Here is a 26,849-nt window from a genome sequence, read left to right as displayed (position 1 = left end):
AGGGGACCCCAACCCCCGCCAGCCGAGCCGAGGTCTTTTAAGTTCTTCTTCGTCCTTGTGCTGTTCAAAGCTGCAGAAACAGAGTCTGTGAGTCTGACGTCCTGCACGTACAACGTGCTGCGACGTCAGACTCCGAAACTGGATTCAGCAGTTGAACAGCACGAGGACGAAGAAGAACTTAAAAGACCTCGGCTCGGCTGGCGGGGGTTGGGGTCCCCCGCCAGCTGAAGGAATATTTTTAAAGGCAGCGGCAGGAGGAAGCAGACCTCGGCTGGTGGGGGTTGGGGTCCCCCGCCAGCAAAGGTAGGTGACGGCGGCAGGGGGGGAGTCGGCAGCAGCGGCGGGGGGGGGGCTATAATGTGCCCCCTCACAATGGCCCTGGCCCCCCCTATCGCCGCAGTTCAGATGCACATCTGGCGCCAAGAGCACGCAGTGCGCAAGTAAACCAAAAATAAAACCTGCCTGTCTGGCACTAGCTATGCTCCCACCCATAACTAGGGCAGGGCTAACCCCTTTTGCCCAATGTCCCGGAGTACTATCCTTAACAGGCCCAAAGCACCAGAGGTCAAGGTTCCTGGCTTCTTTGGGCAGAATAAGCTCCAGAATCCCACCACTACCACAGCATCTGATAGGAGTGTACTACTGTCCACCTGGCCAGGATGAACAGACGGATGCAGAAATGTTAAAGGAAATTAGGGAGGCAAACAAACTGGGCAACACAATAATAATGGGTGATTTCAATTACCCTGATATTGACTGGGAAAATGTAACATCGGGGCAATCTAGGGAGGTAAAATTCCTTTACTAAATCAAGGACTGCTTTATGGAGCAGCTGGTACAGGAGCCAACGATAGAAGGAAAAATTATAGACCTAGTCCTTAGTGCAGCTCATGATCTGGTGCAGGAGGTAATGGTGCTGGGGCCGCTTGATAACAGTGATCATAATATGATCGGATTTGATATTAGCTTTGAAGTAAGCATACATAGGAAATCAAATACGTTAGTGTTTAACTTTAAAAAAAGGAGACAATGTTAAAATGAGAAGAAAGGTGAAAAAAAAAACTTAGAGGAGTGACTCGAGGGTCAAAAATTTACCAGATGCACACAGCGCTGAACACCTGATACAAAGAGACAGTCCCTGCTCAAAAGAGCTTACAATCTAAATAATACAGACAGACAAGACGGTCACGGGTGAGGGAAGTAATGGGTGAGAAGGGAGGAAAGGACAAGGGGAGGGCAATTGTGGCTAGGAGCTAAAAGCAGCACTGAAAAGGTGGGTTTTCAGCATAGATTTGAAAACAGGTAGAGATGGAGCTAGACGTATAGGTCCAGGAAGTCTATTCCAGGCATAAGGTGCTGCGAGAGAAAAGGAGCGAAGCCTGGAGCCAGCAGTGGAGGAGAAGGAGGACGACAAGAGAGACTTGTCCAGTGAGCGGAGTTCACAGGGAGGAATGTAGGGAGAGATGAGAGTGGAGAGGTAATGGGGGGCAGCAGAGAGGATGCATTTAAAGGTCAGTACGAGAAGTTTAAACTGAATGCGGAAGCGGACAGGGAGCCAGTGAAGTGACTTGAGGAGCGGGCTAGTGTGGGTATAACGATTCTGGCGGAAAACAAGTCGTGCCACAGAATTTTGGACAGATTGGAGAGGAGAGAGATGGCTGCGGAAGACCAGTGAGAAGTAAATTGCAATAGTCCAAGCGAGAGGCGACAAGGGTGTGGATAAGGGTTCTGGCAGCGTATTCAGAAAGGAAGGGGCGAATTTTGCTAATATTGTAGATAAAGAAGCGACAGGTTTTGGCGATCTGTTGAATATGGGCAGAGAAGGAGAGAGAGGAATCAAAGATGACTCCAAGGTTACGAGCCGAGGAGACAAGGAGGATGTGAGAGCCATTAACAGAGATAGAGAAAGGGATAAAGGTGAGCTGGTTGATATTGTGTATCTGGATTTTCCAAAGGCGTTTGACAAAGTACCTCATGAGAGACTCCAGAGGAAATTAGAGAGTCATGGGATAGGAGGTAGTGCTCTATTCTGGATTAAAAACTGATTAAAAGATAGAAAACAGACAGTAGGGTTAAATGGTCAGTATTCTCAATGGAGAAGTGTAGTTAGTGGGGTCCCCAGGGGCCTGTGCTGGGACCGCTGCTTTTTAACATATTTATAAATGACCTAGAGATGGGAGTAACTACTGAGGTAATTAAATTTGCTGATGACACAAAGTTATTCAAACTCGTTAAATTGCGGGAGGATTGTGAAAAATTACAAGAGGACCTTATGAGACTGGGAGACTGGGCATCTAAATGGCAGATGATGTTTAATGTGAGCAAGTGCAAAGTGATGCATGTGGGAAAGAGGAACCCGAATTATAGCTACGTCATGCAAGGTTCCACATTAGGAGTCACAGACCAAGAAAGGGATCTAGGTGTCGTCACTGATCATACTTTGAAACCTTCTGCTCAGTGTGCTGCTGTGGCTAAGAAAGCAAATAGAATGTTAGGTATTATTAGGAAAGGAATGGAAAACAAAAATGAGGACATTATAATGCCTTTGTATCGCTCCATGGTGCGACTGCACCTCGAATATTGTCTTCAATTCTTGTCGCCGCATCTCAAAAAAGATATAGTGGAATTAGAAAAGGTGCAGAGAAGGGCAACAAAAATGATAAAGGGGATGGAACGACTTCCCTATGAGGAAAGGCTAAAGCGGCTAGGGCTCTTCAGCTTGAAGAAAAGGCGGCTGAGGGGAGATATGATAGAGGTCTATAAAATAATAAGTGGAGTTGAACGGGTAGATGTGAAGCGTCTGTTTACGCTTTCCAAAAATACTAGGACTAGGGGGTATACGATGAAGCTACAATGTAGTAAATTTAAAATGAATCAGAGAAAATGTTTCTTCACTCAACGTGTAACTAAACTCTGGAATTCGTTGCCAGAGAATGTGGTAAAGGCAGCTTAGCATAGTTTTAAAAAGGTTTGGACAGCTTCCTAAAGGAAAATTCCATAGACCATTATTAAATGGACCTGGGGAAAATCCACTATTTCTGGGATAAGCAGCATAAAATGTTTGTACTTTTTGGGGATCTTGCCAAGTATTTGTGATCTGGATTGGCCACTGCTGGAAACAGGATGCTGGGCTTGATGGACCTTTGGTCGTTCCCAGTATGGCAATACTTATGCACTTATTTATTTATTACATTTGTATCCCACGCTTTCCCACTCAAAGCAGGTTCAATGCAGCTTACAAAGTAAAAGGAATACAGAATATTGTTAGAGAGGGTAAGAGTTAAATATACCAGAATAACAGATGAGATAAGTAGGTAGAAATAGGCAATGGAAAGGGGAGTAAGGTGGGTGATGTGGTCTGGGTCAATGTCGTTATCATGAGGGTATGTGTTAGGTAGATGGTTCATAAGATTAATCTGGATCGTTTGGATAGGCTTGCTTGAATAAATGGGTTTTTAGTGCTTTCCGGAAGGGTAGGTAGTCGCAGATTGATCAGATAGATCTGGGGAGAACATTCCATAGTTGGCTGCCCAGGAAGGAGAAGTTAGATCCATAATAGGTCTTGTACTTAATTCCTTTGCAGTTGGGGTAATGCAGGTTGAGGTAATTTCGCAAAGATTCAGACATGCTTCTGGTAGGGAGGTCAATTAGATTGAACATGTAGTCTGGAGATTCACCGTGGATAATCTTATGTAGTACTGTGAGCATGGGTTGAAGGTGGGCCTTCACAATAACACAACCGGATAAGGTTGTAAACATGAAATAAATGCTTTATTAAACCTGAGGACTTCACAGGCCCAGGAACAAAGGTACCGACCGTCTCTCAGAGGAAAAACCTTGACATAGGCCGGTGGCTGACAGAGCCCAAACATAATCTATGACCTGTGACTGCCATGTCCCAAAAACAGTCCTTAAAATAGTCTCTCTCTCTCTCTCTGGGCTTCCAGTCAGACCTCAGAACAAGGCTTACAAGTGTTCAAATCAAAGGCTGGCTACCTCAGACAGGTCATAGTAGCTAGATGTCCGTAATAAAGGCACATGCTGGGACTTCACTTCTTCCTTCCCTGGGCTTCCTTAATCCCATTCTGACCCTGCCTTTTATAGTTTCTGGTTCCTGTCCTTTCAACTCCACCTCTCCCATCTTCCTCTCTGGGTGGTACTAGGGGGTTTTAAGGTGGTTCAGGCTACCCGAGGGACTATTCTTAAGGGTGAGGGGCAGTGTTCTATATAGCCCCTCATTCAACCTTTGACTATATGGAAAAGGATTTTATACTACGTAAAGTAGTTAATATATAAAGTTGTTGGTTTTTTTTAAATCAAACTGTTTTTATCAACAAACCTACAGTTTCTCTTTTATCCCAATCTTTAAATCACCAAACAGCAGAGCAGAATAATGTTCACTTACCCAGAGAAATGTCCTCTTCTCTCAGAACTCCTGTTCTCTGAGAACTCAGATCATATTTGTCAGGTCACTCAATACAAGTTAGGAAGCACAGTTCTCATTCAGCCAGGAGTGAGCTAACTACAGGTGTTCTGCAGGGTTCTGCTCTGTTGGCTTTATTATTTAATCTTTATATGGCTCCGTTGTGTGAGGTTTTTCAGGACATGAATGTTTATTATGGTCTCTAACCTGATGATATTCATTTCTTTTCTTTTTTTCATTTGATACATCTATGGAGAATGTACATGTTTGGCCGGGATCCATACATGGATGATCTACAAAATACTGAGTGTTGTAGAACAAGTACAAGTAAATTGATTTGTTATTTGTTCCAAAAGTACAAAGACTAGGGGACACTCGAGGAAGTTACATGAAAATATTTTTAAAACAAATTGGTTGGAAATATTATTTCACTAAAAGAATTGTTAAGCTCTGGAACTCTTTGACGGAGGATGGTTAGCGTATCTTGGTTAAAAAAAGGTTTGGACAAGTTCCTGGAGGAAAAGTCGATAGTCTGCTGTTGAGTCAGACATGGGGAAGCTACTGCTTGCCCTGGCATTGGTAGCATGGAATGTTGCCACTATTTGGGTTTCTGCCAGGTACTTGTGACCTGGATTGGCCACTGTTGGAAACAGGATACTGTGCTAGATGGACCATTGGTCTGAACCAGTATGGCTATTCTTATGTTCTTATGGGTTATCAGAGAAAAGAGAAACTTAAAGACTGTGTTTGGGGAATGGCAGTCACAGGTCATAGACTGTCTTTGGGATTTGTCAGCCACAGGCCTATGTCAAGGTTTTTCCTTTACAGACCCAAGATCAAAGGTACCTTCTCTTTGTCTCAAAGTAACAGGCCTCAGGTTTAATAAGGCATTTATTTCATGTTTACAACCTTGTCTGGCTGTGTTATTGTGATGGCCCACCCTAAACCCTTGCTCACAGTATCACAGGTGCTAAAATCCAGATGGACACGTTTGATGTCTTGCATCACACTCAAAGTACTCGACCAATTGAAGAGTGGCCAAGCCCTCCATAAGCTTCATTAAGAATGGTATCGATGCCACTGGTCTGTAATTGCTCACCAGACTCCGCAATTCTTTTTTATTTTCCAATATGGGGATAAGGATAATATCTCCCATAGAAGATGGAAACAATCCATGAGAGAACAGATATGATATCCAGTCATAAACTTTAACCTACCAGGTCCTAAACTTGCCCAGGTGGCAACAACCAGACACTGTGCCTTCTTTTTTCTCTCTCCCTATGTTTGGAAATTTTTGCCTCTTTCTCTTCGTGGTGAACCAGCCGTTAAAAACTTGAAGGTAAACCTGAAAGCCTGTTTTTTCAGACAAGGATTAGCTGGAATTTGCAGCCAGTTGGTTAAGTGAACCAACCCTTGTTCTTGGCTGTGCACTTTCTACTTTCCTGTGCATTACTGTATTATGCTTTTCTTTGCGTGAATGTATTTCTCTTCTGTTTTCTTCTGTCAATACTTGGAGTTCCTTTCCTTTTTCTTTGTTTTAGTTATGTACACCCCTCTGCTCTGCCCAGCAGCTACAGCAGACTAGAAAATCTAAGAGGAATGACTCATCAAAGAAGTAGGACAATCATCTAATTGACGATGAATTTTAGAAAACTTGTCAATTAGGCGATTGAACTCTGACCACTGAATATCACAAAAACTATACCACAACTTATCCAGAAGGGCTGTAATATTATGATCCAAAAAAGTTATTATTATTATTAAGCTGCTGTCTAACTGTAGGTACGTACCACTTGGGAGGCCTTATCATAGCCATCGGGGTTGATAGAAGGAAGTAAATGGATTCGTGTCTCCCTAATGAGATGCCGAATTCGTGCATTCCCTGAAAGGAACTCCTGGCACAGGAACTGCATGAGCAGAAGTAGCAGCTCCCGGCCTAGCACCTCATTTCCGTGTGCCCCAGCCATGTAACGGAACTCCGGCTCTCCTATGAGAAAAAAAAAAAAAAGATCAGATGACCAAAAAACTCAGTGGTTCCTTTACAGAGCTGACCTAAGAGAGTGCAGAACCAGTTGTACATCCTCACCTCCTACCAGTGCAATCTTCTCCCCGGCATGAGCTTCACCCCAACCTTTCACCAGCTGGTAAGGAATTCCATAAAAAAAGGTCCAGCATAGCAAAATACTCTGTTTCTTGTTGATGATAAATTAAAACTGTGTAATGATGGTAACTGAAGCAAGAAGTGCTAATAGGAACACGGTGTTCCAGAAATATTTCTTTACTCAATGTGTAATTAAACTCTGGAATTCATGGCCAGAGAGTGTTATAAAAGCAGTTACCTTAGCAGGGTTTAAAGGCTTAGACAAGTTCCTAAAAAAAGATGGACTTGGGAAAATGCACTGCTTATATCTGAGATAAACAGCATAAAATCTGTTTTACTCTTTTGGGATTTTGCCAGCAAATTGTCAGTAGGATTGGCCGCTCTTGGAAACAGGGTACTGGACTTTATGAACCTTCGGTCTGTCCCAGTGGTGATGCTTATGTTATGTTCTTAAGGAACAGACTCATTCAGGGGTCCTTTTACAAAGGTACACTACAGATACCCGTAGGAAATATGGCTGTCTCTAGCGCTTAGCACATGCTTATTTTTAGTGCACCCTTGTGAAAGGACCCCTCAGTTTGCTCAATTGATAACTGAGAACACTTATGTAGAAAGCATTATGGACCAGCCACAGCAATTTCAGTGAAATTCATGCCAAAGTAAGAAGCCAGTGTATTTACATGATTAATGGTGTCTTATGATCAAAAACATTTTTTTTTGCCACATTTTGAACTAAGTGACTAAACCAAGAATTAACCAAAAATGACTTGAAAAGATTGCAAACCAGCTGGTGACTGTCGTATAAACCACTTTTAATCAGATCTGCAAGCATAAAAAAGGGGTTCAATTGACAACTTATTCTAAGTTAACAAAAACATGAACATACGATAGCACCTATTTGAGAAGAAAATCTCAGGTATCTATCACAATGAAATTTATTTATTTATTGCATTTGTATCCCACATTTTCCCACCTTTTTGCGGGTTCAGTGTGGCTTACAATACGATATGAAAGATGGAAATACAATTTGTTACAACTTGGTTATGGATTACATTGTGAAGAGTTATGCGAAACAATCAAAGTGTTGTTAAGGAATATAAACACTGGAACAGATCTTTGAAACATTGGAAGGAGACTGCGGGAAGCTAAAAGGGCATTATGTATGGTATTCATATTTCTGTGAATAAAGGTATGAGTGAGGTGAGATTACGGGGGATGAGAGTTCAGAAGTGGATGTATTGATGAATTAGTGAACAGTGAGTGTGGACTTTATGTGTTTTGGTTCTTTCCGTAAATTTTTTCAAGAAGATGGGTCTTCAATAATTTGCGGAAGGAGGTTTGCTCGTAGATCGTTCTCAGGTTGCGCGGCAGTGCATTCCAGAACTGCGTGCCCACGTGAGAAAAGGTTGACGCGTGTAGCGTCTTGTATTTTACGCCCTTGCAATTAGGGAAGTGGAGGTTGAGGAAAGTTCGGGATGATCTTTTGGCGTTTCTGGGTGGTAAGTCTATTAACTCAGACATGTAGGCTGGAGCTTCGCCGTGAATGATTTTGTGGATTAATGTGCATACTTTAAAAGTAATGCGTTCCTTGAGTGGAAGCCAGTGTAACTGTTTCTTTGTGTGTTTGAATTGAATTTCCATGCACAGTGGGTTTTATGTCAAAGGATTATCTCTTCTAGGTGTCCACACTGCTGACGATGTATCTATGTTTGAATTTGTTTATTAGCTTTTAAATTTTAACAAGAATACACTTGTTTTGAAATATAGCCATAATTACTTTCATATAATCATAATAAAAGTTTTTTAAAGCAAAGATAAAGTAAACATCAATATCATAATCTAATCCTTAATAACAAAATAATTCTACTTCCTTAGACCCCATTAACAAAAAAAGAGGGGGGGGGGCGATATGAGTTAGAGAAGATTATAAAATACAAATATCAGAGGTAATTAGGCGGTGTAATACTCCCATATTTATTATTAATGTTATTTCAGTTGTTTCAAGTCCAGAAATGATTTTAGATATCAGGTGAATAAAAAGTATATTTAACCTGTCCCAGTTTAACAATACATTTACAGGGGTAGGCTAGAAAAAATGTACCACCTATTTCAAAAGTTCTTAATTTCATTGCCAAAAACGCTTTCCTTCTTTGCTGGGTCGATTTTGTCACATCGGGAAAGATCTGCACTTTAACTCCACCAAAACAGGTTTTCAAGTTTTTAAAGTAAAATTTCATAATGTTATTTAAATCCTGTTCAAATATTAACGATACAATCAAAGTAGACCGAGTTGTTGTTTCGTCCCAAGATTGTTCAAGTATGGCCGAAATGTTATTTAAATCCAAGTTTGTATTTCCCACTTCTTGCGTTTTCCCTTCTTCTACTTTAGGATTAGAAATATAATATAATTTGTTTACAGGGGAAATTGCTTCCAGGGGTATTTTTAATACCTCATTTAAATATCTTTTAAATATTTCATAAGGCTTTATCCCAAGGAGTTTGGGGAAATTCAAAAGTCATAAATTTAACCTTCTGTTATGATTCTCAATCTGTTCGATTCTCCTACGAGTGTCTGTATTATCTTTAACCACAGTTTGTTTAAATTCATGCAATTCATCTACATTTCTTTGGAGAGTCAATAATTTCCCAGCTATTTCTTCTTTTACCGAGTCTACTTTTAAGTTTAATTCTTGACGTTTGGTGTTAAAGACACTGACTTCACCCGATGTATGTTGAAGAGTTAAGTTAATTTTATTCAATTTCATCCAAATCATCTCTAGGCTTATCTCCTTCACTTTCTCTGAGGTTCCTACCTCAGTCCTCGGCGTCTTCTCCAGCGATGCCGGACCCTCGCTAGGAGTCACACCCGAAACGCTTCCGGTAGGGTGTTGCTCTCCTTCTAGGACCGCTGCTGACGCCGGGCAAGGAGGTTTCAACATTGGTGGAGAGAGGGATACTTCATCTCCCGGCAGGGCCTCTGCTTCCCCGGAGAGCCCGGCTATGGGATCCACTTCCCTAGTGCTTTGGGAGACAGGCGTGAAGAAATGATCGAGACCCGGTTGATTCGGTGTAGAAGTCAAGGTAGGCGGGGGCACTACTCTTATCGACCCCTTTCGCTTTGAATGCGGCATTATATTTCGAGGAAATAGTTGTTTTCCGAGTCGAGTAACGAGAGCGTTTCTGAGGATGTATCTAGATTTTAAATCAGATGTCTATAAAGCAGTTTTCAAGAGTTTTTAATCTTAGATATAACTTCCAAGTAATTGTCTCACATAAAAACCAATAATTCAATATCATCAGCAAAAAAAAAATTAAAAACCTCTAAGTAACACTTCTAAAATCCTATACAAATTGAACAGAATGGGAGACAAAAGAGACCCCCGCAGTAGTCCTCTTTTTAGAACCAGTTCTGGTCGCCACGTGTCAAAAAAGATATAGCAGAATTAGAAAAAGTTCAAAGAAGAGCGACCAAAATGATAAAGAGGATGGAACTTCTCTCAAATGAGGAAAGACTAAAGAGGTTAGGGCTCTTCAACTTGTAAAAGAGACGGCTGAAGGGGGAAATGATTGAGGTCTACAAAATTCTGAGTGGTGTACGACGAGAAGTGAATTGATTTTTTACTCTTTCAAAAAGTACAAAGACTAGGGGACTCTCAATGAAGTTACACTGAAAAACTTTTAAAAGAAATAGGAGGATTTTTTTTTCACTCAACGAATAGTTAAGCTCTGGAACTTGTTGCCGGAAGATGTGGTAACAGCAGTTAGTGTACCTAGGTTTAAAAGAGGTTGCTCAATTACTGAAAAGGGAAAGGGAAATGGGACTTGATATACTGCCTTTCTGTGGTTTTTGTAACTACATTCAAAGCGGTTTACATATATTCAGGTACTTATTTTGTACCAGGGGCAATGGAGGGTTAAGTGACTTGCCCAGAGTCACAAGGAGCTGCAGTGGGAATTGAACCCAGTTCCCCAGAATCAGAGTCCGCTGCACTAATCACTAGGCTACTCCTCCACTAGCAACATTCCATGTAGAAGCCTGCCCTTGCAGATCAGCAATGCGGCCGCGCAGGCTTCTGTTTCTGTGAGTCTGACGTCCTGCAAGTCCTGCTAGTGGAATAGCAACATTAACATTCCATGTAGAATCTCCAATAGTAGCAGCATTCCATGTAGAATCTCAAACAGGGAAAGGGAACTGGGACTTGATATCCCGCCTTTCTCAGGTTTTTGCAACTACATTCAAAGCAGTTTACATATATACAGGTACTTATTTGTACCTGGGGCAATGGAGGGTTAAGTGACTTGCCCAGAGTCACAAGGAGCTGCAGTGGGAATCGAACTCAGTTCCCCAGGATCAAAGTCCACTGCACTAACCACTAGGCTACTCCTCCACTCATTCCACCAATAAGAGCCAACCTCATCAGTGATGTCACAATGGCTTGATTGCCTTGGCTCACTTCTGATATTGTGATATAAGGGAAAGGGAAATGGGACTTGATGCCTTTCTGAGGTTTTTGCAACTACATTCAAAGTGGTTTACATATATTCAGGTACTTATTTTGTACCAGGGTTAAGTGACTTGCCCAGACTCACAAGGAGCTGCAGTGGGAATTGACTCAGTTCCCCAGGATCAAAGTCCATTGCACTAACCACTAGGCTACTCCTCCACTCCAAGTGAAGGAAAACACAACTTTCTCAATTAGAGGAAAAAAGATCTCATAATACTGTGGGAATAAACAACGCACCGCTCTTTCTGCGGCTCTTTTTGGCCATAGTGAAAAAGTAATCATGGATCAAAAACCTCCTAAAACTTTTTTTAACAAAATAATTATTCACTTGATCAAGCACTACTCAGTAACAAAAATCACATCCGGTGTTATCCAAAAAGCACATCACTAAAGATTGAGAATTCAACTTTTCCGAGTAGTGAGCGTTCATGTGATGCATTGCTCCACCCCAGCTGTATAGCTCAAAACAGTGTAGTCCCAACGGAGCCGTTTTGCATTAGCTTCATCAGGAAACCCACTGGTGGTGGCACTATTATCTAGCCTGCTGAAGGATAGTCACTCCCCTGTCAATCACAAGCAAAGAGGTTTGCACAAGTTCCTAGAGGAAAAGTCTATATAGTCTGCTATAGGTCTGGCATATAAAGATCAGATATGGAGAAAAATGCATGGGGCAACCTGAAACCTCCATTCCCTTCTAGGTGACTTCACCAAGAAGAAATCCATAAATATCTAGCTGGGGGGAGCAGCAGGAGAGACCTTAAACATCCCTCTGAATGTGGCAGAAGAGAGGTAATAACAGCTCTTCCCCCCATCCCCACCCCAGTTAGGCTGTCAGGGTTGAAGGCATTCACAGGATATCACAGAGGAGATGTGAAATGGAAAGTGCTGAGGTCTACTCACCAACCTCGTGCTCCCCAGGATGATCGGAGATCTCCATGGCATATAACTTCAGCCCCTGCTGACTTTTCCCAATATTATACACTCTTGTAATGTCTGGACACATTTCATTCACAACTTTCATCAGCTGCAAAAGAACAGCAGAAAAAAAAAGATTCTTACACTGGAAAGACGATGAGGAAAATGAAACAAAAAATGAACTAAAGAAACACAAAATAAAGGGATAAACAAAACCAAAGAAATAATTACAACCTAACCTATAAATAGCTAAGTTTTGATTCAATAGAAATAAAAAGCTGCACTTCTAAGCACAGTGGTTTACACGGGGGTTTTCTGCGCTAATCTTATTTCAGATTTAATAAGGGTTTTAGAACAGAAAATGTCACAGTAAAACCACTGAGCCAAAGAATATTTTACATTTCTTGTGATTTAGAGTTGAATTATTGAAAGGACGTCCATGGCTCATGCATTTTAGGATACTAATGGGCTCATTTTCGAAAGAGAAAAACATCCAAAAAGTGAATGTATTTCTCACACAAATATGGCCAAAGCATAGAATCAAAGAAAAGAAAAAAAATAGTCCAAATCGCTAGTATGTTTATCATGTTTATGTTTATTAAAACTTGTTATACCGCTCTAACCGCCAAGGCAGAGCAGAGTGATTTACATAACATTATAACAAATGTAAAGTTAGGAAAAAGAGAAAAGAACGTCAAACTAATAATTGAAAAGCACCTCGAATGTTGTGTTCAATTCGGGTCACCACATCTCAAAAAGGATATAGTGGTATTAGAAAAGGTGCAGAGAAGGGCGACGGAAATGATAAAGGGGATGGGACGACTTTCCCTATGAGGAAAGGCTAAAGCAGCTAGGGCTCTTCAGCTTGGAGAAAAGGCAGCTGAGGGGAGATATGATAGAGGTCTATAGAATAATGAGTGGAGTGGAACGGGTAGATGTGAATCGTTTGTTTACTCTTTCCAAAAATACTAGGACTAGGGGGCATGCAATGAAGCTACAAAGTAGTACATTGAAAACGAATCAGAGAAAAATTTTCTTCACTCAAAGTGTAGTTGAACTCTGGAATTCATTGCCAGAGAATGTGGTAAAAACAGTTAGCTTAGCAGGGTTAAAAAAGGTTTGGACGGTTTCCTAGACCATTATTAAAATGACTTGGGGAAAATCCATTGCTTATTTCTGGGATCTTGCCAGGTACTTGTGACCTGGAGTGTCTGGACGCATGAAAAACAGGATGTTTGGAAACAGGATGCTGGGCTTGATGGACCTTTGGTCTATCCTAGTGTGGCAATACTTACGTACGTATGTACTTCATTCATTTAGATTAGGATGTCTCCAGAGGAGGCATTTCAAAGACGTGACGTGGGCAACGTTATGGAATGAACATCTCTATCCCATAACGGATAGCAAAACAGCTTCAAAGAGGTGGGAAAAAATGTACGGAATTAGACCTGATATAAAAGTGTCTGGGGTAAGTGGAAAGCTGTCTTTACACCCATTTGTGAATTTGTGGAGCAAGTACTAGTTAGTGAGAGCTGCTGTGTTACTGTTTGTTTCTTTGCCCTAGTCTGAACCTTGTCACCCTTACGTTTCCTGACTTGCCTCTTCTGTGTCTTACCTCCTCAGCTCCTTGCTGACTCCTACCAGCCTCCCCAGCCACACCCATCCCTTCCTCTGGATCTCCCCCCCTGTCCCCAAGCCCACACACCTCCCTTACCACCTGTTTGGCTTCCGCCTATTCTTCTTGCCCTGTTTGTCCTGTGTGCTGCTTCTGTGTGTGTGTGTGTGAGACTGTTGGTTGCTGCTGGGAGAGTGTGGCCCGAGTGTTTGCTGTTGCTGAGAGAGTGATTGCTGAGTGTGACTGCATTGTTTGTCAGTGGTGGGGACTGAGTGTTTGCTCCGTCTGTGTGTGCTGTGGTGGGACTGTGGTGTACCTCAGGGATCTGTCCTGGGACCTCTTCTTTTCTCCATCTATACTTCTTCCCTTGGTACTCTGATCTCTTTCAGTATCACCTTTATGCCAATCACTCCCAAATCTACACCTCCACACCAGAAATCTCAGCAGGAATCCAGGCCAAAGTATCAGCCTGCCTGTCTGACATTGCTGCCTGGATGTCTCACCACCATCTGAAACTAAGCCAACTTCTCCTCTTCCCCCCTTTCTCTGTCTCTGTGGATAACACTCTCATCCTCCCTGTCTCATCAGCTCATAACCTTGGGGTCATCTTCGACTCCTCTCTCTTCTTCTCTATACATATTAAACAGACTGCTAATCATTTCTTTCTCTATAATGTCACCAAACTTCATCCGTTCCTTTCTGAACACTCTTATCCACACCCTTATCACCTCTTGCTCAGAGTATTGCAACTTGCTTCTCGCAGGTCTCCCACTTAGCTACCTCTTTCCCATTCTGTTCAAAATTCTGATGCACGACTTATATTCCGCCAGTGTCACTATGATCATATTAGCCCTCTCCTCAAGTCACTTCATTGACTCCTATCCTTTTCCGCATACAGTTCAAACTCTTCTTATTGACTTACAAGTGCATTCATTTTGCAGCTCCTCAGTACTTCTCCACTCTTATCTCTCCCTATACTCCTCCGTGGGAACTCCGTTCACTGGATAAATCCCGCCACTTTTCTCCTCCACCGCTAACTCCAGACTTCGTTCCTTTTATCTTGCTGCATCATATGCCTGGAAAAGACTTCCTGAGCCGGTACGTCAAGCTCCATCCCTGGCCGTCTTCAAATCTAGGCTAAAAGCCCACCTTTTTTATGCTGCTTTTTACTCCTAACCTTTACTCACTTGTTCAGTACCCATGTTTTATCATTCCCACCTTAGTAGTTCCATTACCCCTTATTTGTCCTGTTTGTCTGTCCTAATTAGATTGTAAGCTCTGTCAAGCAGGGACCGTCTCTTTATGTCCAGTGTACAGCGCTGCGTACATCTAATAGCACTATAAAAATGGTAAGTAATGGGCCAGGGGAGCAGGGGGGGGGGGGGCTCCTCTGCATCTTGGACCTACTGCTCACTACTTTCCATTGTTCCATTGTTCTTTTCCTTGTCCTATTCCCTAATGATACCTTGACTCTGTCTTCGCTTAACTTCTCACAATGTAATCGATAACTGATTTGTAACAAATCGTATTTCCATTATTTACAATGTATTGTAAGCCACACTGAGCCCGCAAATAGGTGGGAAAATGTGGGATACAAATGCAATAAAATAAAATAAATAAATAAGTAGTATTAGTAGTAGTGAGAGAGTGTCAGGTGGGGTTCCGTTGGTGGTGGTTTTCACTAAGTAGGTAGTTAAAGGTGTGTACAGTGGTGTGTCTGTGGTTATTGGATTGTACCTGTGGTGGTGGTTCAGATGTTGGAGGAGAAGGAGAGTTTGGAAGAGAGGCCCCGCAGGAGATACCCACATCTATTTCCTGGACCTTACTGACCAGCAATATCTTAATAGGTACCATTTTGATAGGAATGCCGTCCAGCATCTGTATGACCAGCTCCAACCTCTCCTGCAGCCCAGGACCTGTAAGAACAATCCCATCCCTGTCCACATCAAGATCGCTGCTTCCCTCGCTTTTCTGGGCACTGGTAGCTTCTAGTCTGTCCTAGTTGTGAATGAGGGCCTGACCCAGCCCGTCATTTCCAGTTGCCTCACCCAGTTCCTTGATGTCTTCTTTCCCCACACCTCAGACTACATCACCTCCCCCACTACCCCCCAGGGCCTCCACAACAACATGGCTCAGTTCTATGGCATAGCTCACTTCCTCTCGGTCATAGGTGTCATCAACTGCCACACATCACACTCCCCCGGGCATGAGAGGCCACCTAAAGAAATAGGAAAGCATTCCACTCTATTAACATGCAGGTTCTGTGTGATGCCCAGGTTGTGGATGTGTGTGCTCGATACCCAGGTTCCACCCATACACCTATATGCTACAGCATTCTGAAATCTACCGCATGTTTGACCAAAGGGAGATCACCGGCAGCTGGTAAGAGCAGTAGACATCCCTCAACCCCATACCCCTCCTCCCACAAACCTTCAGCACTCCCTCCATCCAGTTATTTCCACAACACACAATCCCCAACCCACCTCCATAAGGTACCCAGACCATCCAATACCCACTTCTGTCTCTCCTTCAGCTTTCCCCACAGGTGACAGAGGATACCCACAGCAAACCTGGCTCATGACCCCGCTAGTGCACCCCCAAACTGCAGTGGAGGAGGAATACAATAGGAGGCATCAGATCACACACTGCATCATAGAACATACCTTTGGCCAATTGAAGAATTGCTTCCAATGTCTCAACCAGTCCAGAGGGGAGCTCCTCTACAGCCCTCAGAAGGTTGCCAAGATCTTCATGGGCTGCTACATTCTGCACAACCTGGCTCTCAGAAGACGAAAGCCCCTGCCAGAAGAGGACCAGCAAGCACAGCAGTAGGTCCAAGATGCAGAGGAGGCCCCCCCTGCTCCCCTGGCCCATAGAGCTGACCTGGGTGCACACCAGCTGGGGGTCCAAGCCAGGGAAGACCCATACAGACAAATGTTTAATGAAGGTACATAATATTTATTCAGTGTTATACACCACCAACACCCCAATCCTCCACCCCCAACATAGCCCACAACAGAAAGGCAGTATAACATAGAAATTGCCTACTTCCCCTTCCCTCCTCCCCCTTCCTTACTGGCCTGGGTTTGCTGGAGCTGAAGTATTGTCTGAATCCTCTTCTGGTGTGCTCCCAGTCTCATCAGTATCTACAAGGCAGCCTCAAAGTCAGGCCACCTAGTTGGCTGGGTGTTGGGCTGTAATCTGGGCACAGGACCCAGAACAAGAGCCTGAGAGGTATCAGATGGAGACTGGCATCTTGGAGGACCACTGGCCTGGGTGGCTGAGGGTCCCATTCTCCTCTGCTTTGTAACTGGTTGGAGAAGCCTAATGGTTACTGCACCAGAGAAGTAGTGGTTTTGATGATCCAGTATGGGAACAGGATACCTCTTCAGCCAAGCTAAGTATCTACAGAACTGTAATTTGATATAATTCATGAATTACCAGCGGTATTTGTTGGGACTAATGGGGATTTAATGTTGAAATTTTTATTTTTTGGTGACTAAAACAGACTGGGTGGGTTTTGGCTATTTTTCTCCAGTTTTTTGATGAGCAACTTTTTTCTCCGTTTTTGGGAGTTTTTTTATTTGCTGTCTTTTTCTGGAGTTTGATGATCTATTGAGGCCAATGATAATATCTGGGAATTTCTTGACATGGACTTCCCAAAATTTCCATTCAATCCTGTCTTGACAAGTTTGCTCGGCTACACACTTGCACCTGTTCCCGCTGGCATATCACTCTATGGTATAATCAACATCTAGTCAGATGTGCTGAACAACTCTGGTATAAATACAAAACAACACAAGCCCATAATCATTGCAAAGCAGAATTTTGCCTCTTTGACTATCATCTAACGTAGTCAAAGAAGCACTACAAATTAATACATAGCTTATTTGATCCAAGCGTCTCTTCCAGATTGTTTCACAAGTATGTCATCCTAAATTACAAATCTCTTCAACTGTTGCTCCCTCCCCAGAAGCACTGGCACAATACTGCTTTAAAAAGGTTCATCTGTTACGTGATACCCTTTCCCACCTTTCTTCTACGAATGTACCTCAGCTTCCTCCCCCTCCTTCCTTGGATATTGTTCAGGAAAATGCCTGCAATCCTCCTCTATCCTGTATTTGGGACTCATTCTCACCACTAACTCTTACATCTCTTGGAACTATTCTCTCTTCTAAGAGACCACAACTTGTTCTCTGGACCCACTTCCATCAAATTGACTAAAATCCACTGCTACTGGCTTAATTCCAATAGACCTACCTATCATCTACCTTACACTTACAAGATGCACTGTACCATCTGTCTGGAAAGAGGAATTAGTATCTCCTATCCTAAATAGACCTTCTGTGGACCCAACCTTACTGTCTATCGCCCTGTCTCCAATCTGTGTTTTCTCTCAAAAAAGCCTCTATTCTCCACCTCAGACAAGATGGATTCAGACTGTCACCACTTCTTTGATCAGGGAACTGCACTCAATTCTTGATAAGGGCGACATTATTTTAGTAGCTTCCTATGACCTTTCTGCAGCCTTTGATCTGCTGAACCACTCTCCTCTGCTTCAACACTTGACTGATATTGGTTTATCTAGTTCAGTTTTTTCATGGTTCTCCTCTTTTCTACATGGCCGATCTTTCTCAATTAAATCCCATGCCAGTAGTTCTATTTCACAATCCATCACTTGTGGTATCCCACAGGGCTCTATGCTATCTCCTCTCCTATTCAATATCTTCCGTAGTCCATTAGCAATCCTCATTCAAACATTTAACATCAGATTTTATTTTTGCACAGACAGTATACTGACACTTTTCCCTACTTCCCCACTCAAAATTGATCTCAAACCATTACATGTATGTTTAAGTCCCATGCCAATTGGATGTCAAGACACAAACTAGTCCTCAACCCAGACAAAGCTGTCACCTGCTGGATAACAGGTTAATTGCCTTCACCAAATATGATCCTTTTGCTATTTGATCTCCCTTTCTTGCCTTCACAATCGTTTCAATATATGGATATTATCATTGACTCCAACTTATCATTTTGAGAACAGATTTCAAACATTCTAAAATCGATGCAAATCACTATGCCATGTACATTATCTATGTAGCATTCTCGATTTCTTGATGTTAAATACTCTCATCTCCACGCACTTTTTTTCCTCTCAATTAGATTACTGCAATTCAATTGACACATGTCTACTGATCTCACAATTTAAACATCTCCAAACAATACAAAACTCAGCAACAAGACTATCCTGTAGGGCCCGTAAGTTTGATCATATCCAACCCATCTGACAGATACATGGAATGAATATGTCATAACCAAACTCTGTAAGCCACATTGAGCCTGCAAATAGGTGGGAAAATGTGGGATACAAATGCAATAAATAAATAATACATTGGCTTCCTGTTTATTTCTGGATTTCTTTAAAAATATTGTGTCTTGTACATAAAGCCTATTACTTAGGTGCCCCCCCCATACTTTATCTTCTGTAACCAGCTCCCCTTCCCCACACACAGTGGCTATACTGGTCTGTCTGTATCTAATTCTGTGTTTTAGATCTTCAGGGTTCCCATTTTTACAAACTTGATAACTGAGCCAACAGGGTGGTAGAACTTTACAGATTATTAAAGCACGGGAGCACTTGGGAGCAATTTTGGTTGCATTTTAAATGCTCTACATCAGCATCCCTTATCCAATCCTTATATTTTTTGAGCCATCAGATGCTGGTTAGATTGCATATCATTAACTCCAAGTCCTTGTAAAGAGGAAATAGGAGTCATTTCCTGTTTCATTGTTCTTATCTTTAATTATTTTGGGACTCTGGAAATCTATTACAGGGATTTTTTCATATTGATATTCTCTTACCTATGATTTAGGAGGTCTTTTACTAAGCCACGGTAGCATTTTTAGCTTGTGGTAGAAATCAGTTGGCGGTAAATGCCGAGATTCCCATTATATTCCTACAGGCTTGTTGGCATTTACCACCAGCTAAAAACATTACCATGGCTTAGTAAAAGACCCCCCCCTTAATTATCCTGAAATCTCTTGGATAAAGTTTGGCAAAACATGGTGTCCTTTAGCTGATCATCTGCATAAATGAAATGGTGGCTTAGATAGGCAAATAAGAATTTAATAATAAGAATCTGCAAATAAGAATTTAATAATAAGGATCTGCAAATAAGAATTTAAGTCCAAACTTAAAGCCCACCTCTTTACCACTGCTTTTGACTCCTAACCACTACTCACTTGCCCTGTCCTTTTATCCTCACCTCTTTATTCCCTTACCCTTAATCGTTCTGTTTACCTGTCTTATCTAGATTGTAAGCTCTTTGAGCAGGGACTGTCTTTTTGTGTATAGTGTACAGCGCTGCGTATGCCTTGTAGCGCTATAGAAATGATAAATAGTAGTAGTAGTAGTAGTTTGGAAGTGTAACTTGCACTGTTTTCCTCACTGTGAAATTTGAAGATATATTTTGCTGTGATTGCTAGGCTAGATGATCAATGTTTCTTTAATTGTATGTGTTTTTGTGATGAATCCATGTGATATATGGTTGTTGTTGTTGTGTCTTGCAGTTTTGCTTATTACATTTTCAAATCAGACAAGTTAACAAAAAACAAATGCAGACTAAAATAAATATATATTTATCCATTTATAGAAGTACCCTCCTGGTGTTCAGCATGTTATTTTACAACAGGACAAAGCAGTACAGGGTACAGCTGATTCTACAAAAAAACTGTAAATGTGTTTTCATGCGAGCAGAGACTAGCTGGATACATGTAAAATAGACCCAAGGACCAAGGGAGGGGGGGAGTTAGGATCTATATGCATAAAATTGAAAAATTTTGAAGTACAATATCTTATTGTTATAGCATTACGTTTGCAATGGAGCATTCTTATGCTAGATACTCAATGTTAGACTCACAGTGTGTGAAGAAAAGTGTAATTTCTTATACTGAGTATGTAATGTTTATCTTATGCAATGCTTAATAAACACTTCTATAAATTAAAAAAAAATAGACTCAAGGACATGCATTTGTTTTCTTCTGGGTTCCCACTGGCTAAAGAAGGGAATGGTGCATGGTCACCCATTGTCACAGTTGTGTTTTCAATGAATTGCCCAAGGAAGCTTGGACTCAGGAGCAAGCACAGGAGACTGCAAGAAGAAGAGGCTTCAATGTGCAGAAACTTTGCAATGCAGCAGAAGAACTGTGTCGCATCACGAAGCAATGTGGAGATCTGCAGTGTATGTGATCAGAGTAAATGCAAGATAAAATGACTGCCTGGTCTTTGGACAGAAGAGAAACTCCCTGCAACCCTAAACCTGGATCCAATGAAGCTCTTAGGGAAGTGGTGAAGAGAAAAGCCCATCCCAAAACCAAGGATCACTTTGGTACTTGAGTAGCCACTGGACCCAAGAATACAAACTTTGCAATCAAAAGGTTGCTTCAGGCTGGGGCATATTCTCAGACCTGGAGCCTAAGTAAAGGCAGCTGTGACTGTTCCTGTTTATGAGTCTGAACAGAAAAATGCACAAAGGATTGTTTTCCTTTGTGTTCATTTATTGTTTACAGACTGCCATTCTCTCCTGGAGGGATTATTTTTGAAAAATAATGAAGAAAAGATGGAGAGAGAGCTGAAAAATTCAGCTTAAAGCGCTTTGAAGACTTCACCTGAAGACATCTGGGAGTGAAGAAAATACATCCAGCAAGAAACACAGAAACATTATATGACTTTGTATTTCAAATTACTATGTAAGCCGCATTGAGCCTGCATTGTGTGGGAAAGCGCAGGGTACAAATGTAATAAATAAATAAATAAAATGTACTTCTGGTTTCTTTAAAAAAAAAAATAGGTAAAAGCAGGCAGGTAGTAGACCTTGCTGTGGAAGTACTTTAATTAAATAGAAAGTAGAAACAACATTTAACATGGTCTAAGGGTGGGAATCCAGCAAATGATGTCCAAGTGATGAAGATAGTCTTAAAGAGGAAATGCATTTGATCCATAAGACAAGCCACTACATCCTCCAGGTTTATAGAGATTTCATTCAGTTTCTTTCACTTGTCAGCTTTGAATACCATTTCTGTCACCGGTATCTCTCCCAAATTTTTCATGGTGAAGACCATAGCCAAGAATTCATTTAATCTCTCCGCTATGGTTTTGTCTTCCCCAAGTGCCCCTTTCACCCCTTGGTCATCTAGCGCTTCCACCGATTCTTTTGCTGGCTTCTTGATTTTAATATACCTAAAAACAAGTTTTACTATGTGTTTTTGCCTCCAACGCAATCTTTTATTCAAAGTCCATCTTTCCCTTCCTTATCAGCGCTTTGCATTTGACTTGACATTCCTTATGCTGTTTCTTATTATTTTCAGTCGGTTCCTTCTTCCATTTTCTGAAGGATTTTCTTTTAGCTCTAATAGCTTCATTCACCTCACTTTTTAACCATGCCAGCTGTCGTTTGGTCTTCCGTCCTTTTTTAATACGCGGAATATATTTGGCCTGGACTTCCAGGATGGTATTTTTGATCAGCATCCACGCCTGATTGACCTTCGCAGCTCCTCCTCTCCTCATTTTATCATAGTCTCCTTTTTGAAAGGTAATGTTAATGTATTGGATTTCCTCTATGTACTTACTCCATAGCCGATATCAAATCTGATCACATTATGATCACTGTTATCAAGCGGCCCCAGCACCATTACTTCATGATCTGGTGATCATGAGCTCCACTAGGTCTAGATTTTTTCCTCTTCTTGTTGGCTCCTGTACCAGCTGCTCCATAAAGCAGTCCTTGATTTCATCCAGGAATTTTACCTCCCTAGCATGCCCTGATGTTACATTTACCCAGTCAATATCGGGGTAATTGAAATCACCCATTATTATGTGTTGCCCAGTTTGTTAGCCTCCCTAATTTCTGATAACATTTCTAAATTCGTCTGTACATCCTGGCCAGGTGGACGGTAGTACACTCCTATCATTATCCTTTTCCCCTTTACACATGAAATTGCAATCCATGGGGATTCCAAGAAGTGTTTTGTTTCCTGCAGAATTTTCAAGCTATTTGATTCAAGGCCCTCCTTAACATTCAATGCTACCCCTCCATCAATTCGATCCACCCTATCACTACAATATGGAAATCGGAACGACGAGTGAGGAGATTAAATTTGCAGATGATACAAAACTATTCAAAGTTGTTAAAACACGTGCAAACTGTGAAACATTGCAGGAAGACATTAGGAAATTGGAAGACTGGGCATCCAAATGGCAGATGAAATTTAATGTGGACAAATACAAGGTGATGCACATTGGAAAGAATAATCCGAATTATTTATTTATTTGTTTGTTTGTTTGTTACATTTGTACCCCACATTTTCCCACCTATTTGCAGGCTCAATGTGGCTTACGTGGTACCATGAAGGCGATCGCCAACTCCGGTAGAGAACAAATACAAAGTGATGTTATAGTCGGATAAGGTTCATATGTTACAATCACATTGGGAATCACAGAGAAGAAGAGTTATATAGAGTTCATTACAAGCTTTGATTTTGTTGTGTTGCAGGGTTCAGGCACTTAAGTTGGGTCGGTAGGGTATGCCTTTCCGAACAGGTAGGTCTTTAGTAATTTCCGGAATTTAAGGTGGTCATATGTTGTTTTCACAGCTTTTGGTAATGCATTCCATAATTGTGTGCTTATGTAGGAGAAGCTGGATGCATAAGTTGACTTGTATTTGAGTCCTTTACAGCTTGGGTAGTGGAGATTTAAGTAAGTTCATGTTGATCCGACTGTGTTTCTGGTTGGTAGGTCAATGAGGTCGGTCAAGTATCCCGGTACTTCGCCATAGATAATTTTATGGACCAGGGTGCAAATTTTGAAAGCTATACGTTCTTTGATTGGGAGCCAGTACAATTTTTCTAGGAGGGGTTTGGCACTTTCGAATCGCGTTTTTCTGAATATAAGTCTAGCTGCTGTGTTTTGAGCGGTCTGAAGTTTTTTTGTGAGTTGCTCTTTGCATCCCGCATAGATTCCATTGCAGTAGTCAGCGTGGCTTAGTACCATAGATTGTATCAGGTTGCAAAATGTTTCCCTTGGGAAGAATGGTTTCACACGTTTGAGTTTCCACAGTGAGTGGAACATCTTCTTGGTTGTAGAGTTCACTTGGCTCTCAAGAGTAAGGTTGCAGTCAATTGTAACCCTGAGGATTTTCAGGCTATCCGAGATAGAGAGGGTGTAATCTGGGGTGTTTAAATTTGTGGGTTTGTTCGTATTGTATTGGGATGAGCTGAGTTTGATTTCGTTGGTGATTTCTGTCAGGTCATGTTTGAAAGGAATTTATATTGTAACGTCATCTGCATAGATGAATGGGTTGAGGTCTTGGGTGGATAAGGACTTTGCTGGTGGGGTCATCATTAGGTTGAAGAGGATCAGGGATAGTGGTGATCCTTCAGGTACTCCGCAGTCTGCTTTCCATGATGATGATATGTTTGAGTTTGATTTCACTTGGTATGTTCTGGTGGTTAGGAAACCCTTGATCCAGCTAAGTATATTTCCACGAATCCTGAAGTAGTCTAGGAGTCTTAATAGTATATTATGGTTTACCATAGTTACCTGATGCTAGGGTCCACCTAGGAGTCAGCACTCAAGAAAAAGATCTAGGTGTCATTGTACATAATACACTGAAATCTTCTACTCAGTGCGTGGCAGCAGCCAAAAAAGCAAACAGGATGCTAGGAATTATTAGGAAAGGGATGGTGAATAAGACCGAAAATACTATAATGCCTCTGTATCGCTCCAAGGTGCAACCACATCTTGAGTATTGCGTTCAGTTCTGGTCGCCATATCTCAGAAAATATATAGCGGAATTAGAAAAGGTTCAAAGAAGAGCGACCAAAATGATAAAGGGAATGGAACTCTTCTCGTATGAGGAAAGGCTAAAGAGGTTAGGGCTCTTCAACTTGGAAAAGAGATGGATGAGAGGAGATATGATTGAAGTCTACAAAATCCTGAGTGGTGTAGAGTGAGTGAAGTAAATCAATTTTTTACTCATTCCAAAAGTACAAAGACTAGGGGATACTCGAGGAAGTTACATGGAAATATTTTTAAAACAAATAGGAGGACATTTTTTTCACTCAACGAATAGTTAAGCTTTGGGATTCTTTGCAAGAGAATGTGTTATCAATATAAATCAAACAAAATAAAACATGGAAAAGAAAATAAGATGATACCTTTTTTATTGGACATAACTTACTACATTTCTTGATTAGCTTTCGAGGGTTGCCCTTTTTTGTCAGATCGGAAATAAGCAAATGTGGTAGCAGATAGTATATATAAGAGAAACATCAAAGCATTGCTTTGACAGTCTGACAGAGTGGGAGGGTGGGGGTATGCATGGGGACATCAAAGCATTTCACTGATATTCTAACAGGATGGGTGTTGGTAGGTGAGAGGAGGGTGATAAACAGAGAAATAAACAGAGAAATACAACTTTATGGTTTATAATGGGGCTAGAAAACCCAGATCCTTATTAAGTCCTGTCTGTTGGGTGTCAAAATATTCAATCATTCTTACTTCAAAGGTCTTACGTTCCTGTATTGTTTTAAAATTACCTTTCAGTATTCTTACTGTGAAATCACTGGTGCAGTGTTCTGGTCTTGTAAAGTGTTGGCCCCCAGGGGTGGGAGCCTGACTGGCACCGGCTATTTTCATGTGATGTCTGTGCAGATTGAATCTTGTCTTAAGCATCTGGCCTGTTTCTCCAATATAGCATCCTTCATTACATTTTTTACACAGAATGATATATACCACATTGGAAGATGAGCATGTAAAAGATTCCTTTATGTTGAATATTTTTCCCTTGTGAATGACTGTGGGGTCCTGTGAAATGTTTTGGCATAGCTCGCAGCTGGATGCTTATTTCCGATCTGACGAAGAAGGCCAACCTTCGAAAGCTAATCAAGAAATGTATTAAGTTATGTCCAATAAAAAAGGTATCATCTTATTTTCTTTTCCATGTTTTATTTTGTTTGATTTCTATTGATAACCTTTAAGAGTGGACTAACACGGCTACCACACCTCTCTACTACAAGAGAATGTGGTAACAGCAGTTAGCATATCTGGGTTTTAAAAAGGCTTGGACAAATTCCTGGAGGAAAAGTCCATAGTCTGCTATTGAGACAGACATGGGGAAGCAACTGCTTGCCCCAGGTTTGGTAGCATGGAAGGTTGCTGCTAATTGGGTTTCTGCCAGGTACTTGTGACCTGGCTTGGCCACTGTTTGGACAACAGGATTTTGGGCTAGATGGACCATTGGTCTGACCCAGTATGGCTACTCTTATGTTCTTATGGGGACAGATGACTTGGCCAACAATAGCAAGTTTAGAGCACAGTGAACATTCCAGGAGCATGGGGAGGGACTCAAGTCTTTGGTTAAGACTGCAGCTTTTTCTGAATTAACTCCTACATGTGGGAAAGGAGAGGAAAGACTTCGTAAAACAGAGGAATTCAATAAGTAGCTCGAAGCTTAGTGTAAAGAAGAAGGTTTTAGATACATAAGAGGATGGGGTAGTATGTGGAAAAATAACAGGCTGTACTGTAATGATGGGTTACATTTTATTTTTTTGTTACATTTGTACCACGCGCTTTCCCACTCATGGCAGGTTCAATGCGGCTTACATGGGGCAATGGAGGGTTAAGTGACTTGCCCAGAGTCACAAGGAGCTGCCTGTGCCTGAAGTGGGAATTGAACTCAGTTCCTCAGGACTAAAGTCCACCACCCTAACCACTAGGCCACTCCTCCACATCTTTCTATGACAGGAAAATGATCCTTGGGGAGAAATTCAGACAGTATGTTTCTAGACATTTAACTTAGAGGCTTGGAGGTGACAAAAGGAAACAGGGGAATTCAGAATGTCACCCCCAGAAAAAAAACATAATGGCAGAGGGAAAGGTCATGTAAATATAGAAAACCATCCAGACTAACTTACCATATGGAAATCAATGAGCATTAATGCTCGTAGTGTAAGTAAAAAGGTTCAAGATTTGCAAGCCATGATGTTTGAGGAAAACGTGGATATTGTTGCTATTACAGAGACATGGTTCAATGATTCCCATGAATGGGATGCAACCATACTGGGCTATAATCATTTTAGGAAGGATAGGGAGGAACAAAGAGGTGGAAGAGTGGTGCTGTATGTGAAAAACAATACCAGAGTGGCTAAAATGCAGGGAACCTGGGGAAAGGAAGAAGCCGTATGGATCATCCTGGAAAGAAAAGATGGAGCCTGTATCTACACGAGTGT

At 41.6% G+C, this 26,849-nt stretch overlaps 1 protein-coding gene across 1 annotated transcript in view; it reads right to left on the bottom strand.

Moving 5' to 3' along the window:
* Positions 1-26,849, bottom strand: part of CPXM2 (carboxypeptidase X, M14 family member 2) — a 191,624-nt gene that overhangs the window by 41,577 nt on the left and 123,198 nt on the right. The window contains exons 8-9 of the mRNA XM_030202559.1: positions 11,930-12,053; positions 6,214-6,410 (exon numbers count right to left, since the gene is read on the bottom strand). Coding sequence (XP_030058419.1) covers positions 6,214-6,410; positions 11,930-12,053 — 321 coding nt within the window. The remainder of the gene's footprint in view (positions 1-6,213; positions 6,411-11,929; positions 12,054-26,849) is intronic.

Source organism: Microcaecilia unicolor, chromosome 5, assembly GCF_901765095.1.
Source record: "Microcaecilia unicolor chromosome 5, aMicUni1.1, whole genome shotgun sequence".
Taxonomy (NCBI): Eukaryota; Metazoa; Chordata; class Amphibia; order Gymnophiona; family Siphonopidae; genus Microcaecilia; species Microcaecilia unicolor.
This window is presented reverse-complemented; position numbering and strand designations above follow the sequence as displayed.